Consider the following 7009-nt stretch of genomic DNA (forward strand, 5'->3'; position numbering starts at 1 on the left):
ACCCTTTCGTTTGTTTGGACGGGCTCTTCTTAGGTCCAGCTACCAGCGGTATCAGTGTGTCAACTGGATGTTCCCCACCACTCATTGTTAATGAGTGACATTCAACTTGATTGAAGGCCCGATGTCACCAATTGGAAGTGAGTGATGAGGACCACCTACTTGACACATTGGCAATGCCAGGAGCTGTACCTAAGAAGAGTCCATCTAGAAAAAAGGGGGCTAACGTTTGAGGGGCTGTGATTACAGAGCCATGCAGCTAGCCATGCTGACTTTATCCAGTGACAGGTCCCCTTTAAAGTAACAGTACCTTAAACTAAGTTATGATGTGGTTTCTGTAGGTGATGGGGAGTCAGGGGACGTCATTTTTATCCTCACCTGCTCCCCGATTCCCTCGGTGTCAACTGGTGAAGATTTTGCCTGGGCAAGAAGATATGACACGTCTCTGAATCACATGTGTGCACTTTCTCAAACACCTTTATAGGAGACCGTGAACATATGACTCGGAAGAGTTATATCTTCCTGCCCAGTGTGATTTTCACTGGTGGACAACGCGGGAACCGGATGAGTATATAAATTACATCCCGACTCCCCGTCACCTACAGGAACACTATAACTTGGTTTATGGTGCCGTTACGACATGACAGGTTGCCTATAAGATCTTTCCTGTCATAATAAGTAGAATGAACCTAATAGTGTTTCTTAATGCTAACAACATTCTTACTACTTGTTTTCATAGGTGAAAGGCCTTTCGAGTGCAGTTGGGAAGAGTGCAACAAGAAATTTGCCAGGTCAGATGAACTCGCCAGACACTACCGCACTCATACTGGAGAGAAGAAGTTCTGCTGTCCAATCTGTGAAAAGCGTTTTATGCGTAGCGACCACCTGACTAAGCATGCCCGTCGCCATGCCAACTTCCAGCCCAGCATGCTTAAAGGGCGAGGTGGTATCAGCTCCAGAAATGGTTCAGTCAGCGACTATAGTCGCTCCGATGCATCTAGCCCTGCTATAAGCCCAGCAAGCTCCCCTTAAAACTACTTGCACTGGACATTAGCACTTTGCTTCTGCTAATGTGGAACACTTTGGGAAATGAACTTTTTCTTACCTACATTTAACTTTTTTTGTATTTTTCTCTGTTTCTTTATAAGTGGTTTGAAGATGGCTTAATTGAGATGGCTAGAACAAATACCAGTTACCATTGTAAGGATAAACCTCCAGATTTCCTTTATCTATTCTTTCTAAACATTCTTGGCTGCCTTTCTTTCGGATTTCCAAAATCCTCTTAACAAATCTGTTTTGGATCTCCAGAATTATACAGGTTACAATGTCCTGGATCTTCAGAATTCAGTACATCCTCAGTTGTCTACCTCCAGATTTCCATAAATTCTCAGTTTTATATATATAAATACTATATACATATGTCTATGAATCAATAATCCCATACCTATACGTCTCTGTACCAGATCTCAACTCCATACGTGGAATATCTCCAAAGCCCATTTCTTACAACCCACCGTATCTGCTATATTTCATGTTGGTCTGAAATTCATCAAAAGCTAAATCTATTCTTCCAGAAGGACAAAGAATGGTATAAACTATATTCTTCACCTCAGGACTCAGAAAACTTGCACAAGAGCATTGGTCCACAGCTTGCAGTTCTACCATATTGCCCTCTCAGGGATTATCCATTGGTTTTACGAGTACAATGAAGTCACACCTTTACTGCAGCCTTATACTGTATGAGGTCCTACTTTTTTACATTTTTTTTTTTGCACTCAAATTTTTGTTTCGTATGTACATAAATGGGAAGTGCCAGTCATAGGATACAGTGCCCATTTATTGTGGTGGTAATTCTGGTTTTGTCATATATATTGCCGTTACATGACTCAAAAACGTATATGTTATTCCTAGCCCTGTCCACACGTACACCCATATATGTGCCCTGTGTGGATGAGTTTGGTCAGTTTCTAATTATTAGTCCGATTTTAATATTTTCTACAAAAATTGAATCTGAATGCTCAAGGGCCGTACTGTAAACTCTACCATGAGCATTAGATTTTACAGTTTATTATAGATTCAGTGCACTTTTTTTCTTCTCGTCAGGTCATAAAGAAATAGCACCTCTTACCAAGTCACTTGTGATAAGTGCCTGAGAGAGCAGCACTGCCAGTTGGAAAGCGACAGTGGTTGCCAGCTCACAAGTGATTTACTGATAGCACTTAGTAAAAAAAAAAAAATGTATGTCAAACCTATTTATTTCCCTACTGATATTAGGGAAGATGGATATCGTACCACACATCTGTCTGTGTATGATCCTTCTAAGAGGATTTCATCTTCAGTCCCCTCACCACTTTTTTGACCCTTTTAACATTCTTGTGTATATATGTTTCAAAAGTAAAGATGTTGCCCAAACTTATGTGAGTAAAGTGTAATCACTGTATAATAACTAACTACATTCTCAAGTTCTCTCCTTATCTATGAATGGAAAGCTATTTGCTTACACTCAGAGGATGCGAACTGAATCTGATCTGCTTTCACACAGCTGCCGCTTGTTGCAGGGTAGGACTGTAAGTAAGGGTAGCCCTACATTCTGCAGTTGATCCGCTTTATCCGCATGTGCATCACTGCAAATTGCTAGTTGCTTCTGGACTGGCTATTGAAAGGAGTATTCGAGGCACTTACAATTGATGACCTATCCTTGGATAGGTCGTCAATAGTTGATTGACGGGAATTCGCCACTCGGATGCTCTACAGCTGGGGGTCCGCATCAGTGATCAGAGCCAGAAGTGGAATAGAAAGGCTTTGCTTCCATTGAAATCAATAGTAGCGATACTTTCCATTACGCTTCCGGCTCCTCCTTGCAGTCAGAGCCAAAAGTGTAACAGAAAGCATTTTTTCCATTGATTTCAATGGGAATGAAGCCTTTCTATTACACTTCTAGCTCCACTGCACTGACAGCGGTCACAGGATCAGTGGTAATCCTGAGCAGCGGACTTCCCTCCCTTCGCTGATCAACTATTGATAACCGATCCTGAGGATGGGTCATCAATAGTAAATGCCCGGAATACTCCTTTAAGTCCACGTGCCACCCATCAATTAGCATCCGATTAGAGTGGATCAACCGCAATGTATAGAGGCACCCTGAGAACAATCTGGCAGAAGATTTTCTGGACTGCAGCAGGAGATTCTCTAATGAGAGCACAACTAGGACCGGTTATAAGCCTCTCCATGTAAACAATGGTCCATTTACTGACTGCAAGCAAAGTTGTAGAAAAGTAATGAGGAGTAGAAAAAATTATATAAGAAAGTTCCATAACTTTTCATTATACAATGATTAATCTTTATTTACATAAATTTGGACTGTTGCTTTAAGGAAATGTTAAAATCTTACATACAATAGCTTTTGTAACACTGAAATCCAAGAATAGTCAAGTGTACAAGTGTACTAGGTAACTACAAGACTCCTTAATAAAACTGTGGCAGAAAACTTTCATTCTTACTAACCAGTCATTCACGCATGGAACACAGCAACAAGCAAGCTTCATGTCCGATTTTTAGGAGCTGACGCCCGCTATTGTCTGGTTGGGTGTTACGGTTAAGATGAATTTGTGTACATGCCACTCTTAGCAAACTACAATTTATTTCATGAAGTAGTGCTGCCTACTCAATAGTTTAATCAGATGTGTCTGGGAAGGTGTTACTTATATGGTGCATCTGTATATCGATGCAGCCGGTGCTTTCTTAGACAAAGCGGCAGCTGGTAATGCTGCTGCTCACTGGGGCAACCCGTCTATGAGTAGCATTGACTAAGGGGTCGTTCAGATGAGTGTCGGAGGTTCCCTTTGGAACCTCCATCTCTGATTTCCGGTAGAAAACCAAACAAAATAGAGCAGTAAGCAGTGCTATTTCATCTGTAGATTCCATGCAAAATGCTGGACTGCTCACCGGATATCGAACGGACCCCATTATAGTCAATGGGGGGCTGTTCAGCTCTGTTCGAATCCCTAACATTAAAGTAAACAAGCCCTAAAATATCGTATGCAAATGCGTCTTGGTTGCAAAATTTATGTGGTTTGTTATACATGAATAGACCCCAGCCTCCTGCTACTACTCCTGTCAAGAACAAGCTGCAGTGTAGCTCGGGCCTTAAAGGGCTGGTCCCACTTCCAGCCGTTTTGTTGCAGGAAGTAGACAGCTCCATATATTATGCAGTGGCCTGAGTTGGTACTGCAGGCTGAGTCCTATTTAGGTGAAGGGGTCTCAGGCTGCAGTACCAACACAGACCACTGCAAAATAGCTAGAAGTGGGCAACCCACTTAAGCAGCATGGGTCTAATTACATCTGTATCAAATGTTTTTTTATGCATTTAACTATCAGCTTCACTACTAATAGGTATTGCACTTTGGGCTTTTGAGTGTTTGTGTTTTTCTATATAAATATATATAAATCTATATAAATCTATACATGTCTATACAACAGTAAACTGCAATATGGCTTTGTAGCAGGATCTATGAAGCCACACTTATAATTCTCTGGTCTTCACTTACCATTGCATTTTACCACTCTGTAGTTTAAGAAATCATGAGCTTACTTTAGGTTTGCTTTAGAATATCGTAGAAAAGTTAAAAAAATCTATAGATTATATGAAATGCTTAGAGCCTTAATGTCTTGTTGGCAATCTGTTTGTGAATTGTGTATTGGGTGAGTGGGTGTAGGGAACACAAATTACAGCAGTGTAGTGTATGCAAAATGTTCGTTGCAAGATACTGGTAAAATGCTATTAAATCATCACTCAGAATACACAGATAGCCGCTCGAATATGAAACGGAAATTCACATTAGCAAAGATATTCTTTAAGGTGGATTACCAACAAGAAAACAAAAATATTTCAACATTTTGAGATAAGACTTAACTGCTTGTTGAGAGATTTTACACAACTTCCTGTCTTCTACTTGAAAGAATATCTTTTATATCCAGGTATGGGTTTTAGTATCTCTAACATGCTTGAGGCAAGACATACCAGAGTTCGGACCACCAGACTTACAGTACCGAAACTTGCGTTTGCCTTTAGAACTTCTGCTCCTCACTTAGTAACATAGTAGTAGTAACAATACCAGAACAATCTTGGTGATTGTATTACAAAATCACTGAAATTTAGCAATAATTTACATTTTGTTTGCACCATATTTCAGAATTCATAAGAAGACCCTCATGTTTGTACATCATTTCCAATTAGAAATGTAGACAAAGCTCTTGGTCGATTCATGCTTTGACACCCAACTGTAACGGGAGGTTCTCCCACACAGGTGGAGTTTTTTTTAGAGAAAAAATGTAGATGTGGATTCAAAAGATATAGGAAATGTAAGGGAAGGACGTTCGGAGCGTTCCCATATCATATTTAATTACTCTACAGGATTCTGTCTGGGGGTTACATGGCGATAACCGTGTGACAGAACCCCCAAGCTGAACCATTAACTGTCATTAGTGAAACGGATATCAGAATGCTGACCATTTGACAGGGTTACCATTTGTTTGCATTATATGTTCAGTATAGAATAATATACTTGAATATGTCATTCTATACTCCAAATCTATAAGAAACAAATGGAAACCTTGTCAAACGAAGACCAAAGTGGTGTCCATTTCACCAATAGTTCCATTCCTTTCCGTTCACGAGTTCTGTCACAAGGCTGTTTCTGGCACCTGTGACATAACCCCCAGACCGAATCCGGCAGTGTAGTGAAAAATGCTGTCGAGGCGCATCCTTGTACTTCTCCTTCCGGCTGGATCCACTCCTGATTTCCCACACATTTAGGTTTGGTAAATCTCCCAAAATCTGTTTTTATTTTGTGATGGTTTTGCCGTTTTTGGGTTAGTTGCTTTATATATATATATATATATATATATATATATACCGTATATACCGGCGTATAAGACGACTTTTGAACCCCGAAAAATCTGCTCTGCAGTCGGGGGTCGTCTTATGCGCCGGTAATACAAAAAAAAAAAAAGTGTAAAAAAAAAAAAAAATTCATTACTCACCTCCCACGGCGTCCTGTCGCGCTCCGGCAGGATGTCGCTCGCTCCGGGAAGCTGTCGCTGGCTCCTCGTCCCCGCCGCAGCATAGCTTTCTGAATGCGGGGCTTGAAATCCCCGCTTCCAGAAAGCTAGTACACACGCCGGCAGCCATGACAGCATTGAATGGCTGTGATTGGCTGAAGGCGCACGTGTTAGCAATCACACCCATTCAATGATGTCATTGAATAGTGTGATTGGCTGAAGCCACGTGTGTTTTAGCCAATCACAGCCATTCAATGATGTCATGGCTGCCGGCGTGTGTATTAGCTTTCTGGAAGCGGGGATTTCAAGCCCCGCATTCAGAAAGCTATGCTGCGGCGGGGACGAGGAGCCAGCGACAGCCTCCCGGAGCGAGCGACATCCTGCCGGAGCGCGACAGGACGCCGTGGGAGGTGAGTAATAAAATTTTTTTTTTTTTCTCCACTGAATACCGGCGTATAAGGTGACAGTTGGGGGGTCGTCTTATACGCCCCGTCGCCTTATACGCCGGTATATACGGTATATATATATATATATATATATATATATATATTTTACAAAACACAGCATGGTTTAGGTACAGTGTGTTTTTTGTTTTTTTGCATCTTTTCTATAGAGTTCTGTATAGGACATGAAAAGTGCTAGAAAAAAAGCAAAAGTCATAAATGAAAAAAAGGCCAAATGATCACTGGTGCTGCCATATTTAGGAATGATGTTGTCCAGATGGGGCAACCCCTTTAAGTGTATAAAGCTGTCCAATTCTGTCTTACAATATTACAAGATGGAAAATAAAGAGATGTAAGTAGGATGACACTGAAAACATTTTTATTTTCATTGGTGGTCACAATTTTTAAAACATTTAAGGCTGTAGCCTGCAAAAAGTTTATTGTTGCAACACTGGAACTTGGCATGGACGGATCTAGAATTCGTTTGGGCAATCTGGTATGTCGCAAAG

The 7009-nt window shown here is 41.0% G+C and overlaps 1 protein-coding gene across 1 annotated transcript in view; it reads left to right on the forward strand.

The window, feature by feature from the left end:
* Positions 1-5872, forward strand: part of KLF13 (KLF transcription factor 13) — a 49215-nt gene extending 43343 nt beyond the window's left edge. Inside the window, exon 2 of the mRNA XM_066592493.1 lies at positions 737-5872. Coding sequence (XP_066448590.1) covers positions 737-1029 — 293 coding nt within the window. The 3' untranslated portion in view covers positions 1030-5872. The remainder of the gene's footprint in view (positions 1-736) is intronic.
* Positions 5873-7009: the final 1137 nt, after the last annotated feature.

This window comes from Eleutherodactylus coqui, chromosome 2 (assembly GCF_035609145.1).
Source record: "Eleutherodactylus coqui strain aEleCoq1 chromosome 2, aEleCoq1.hap1, whole genome shotgun sequence".
Taxonomy (NCBI): domain Eukaryota; kingdom Metazoa; phylum Chordata; class Amphibia; order Anura; family Eleutherodactylidae; genus Eleutherodactylus; species Eleutherodactylus coqui.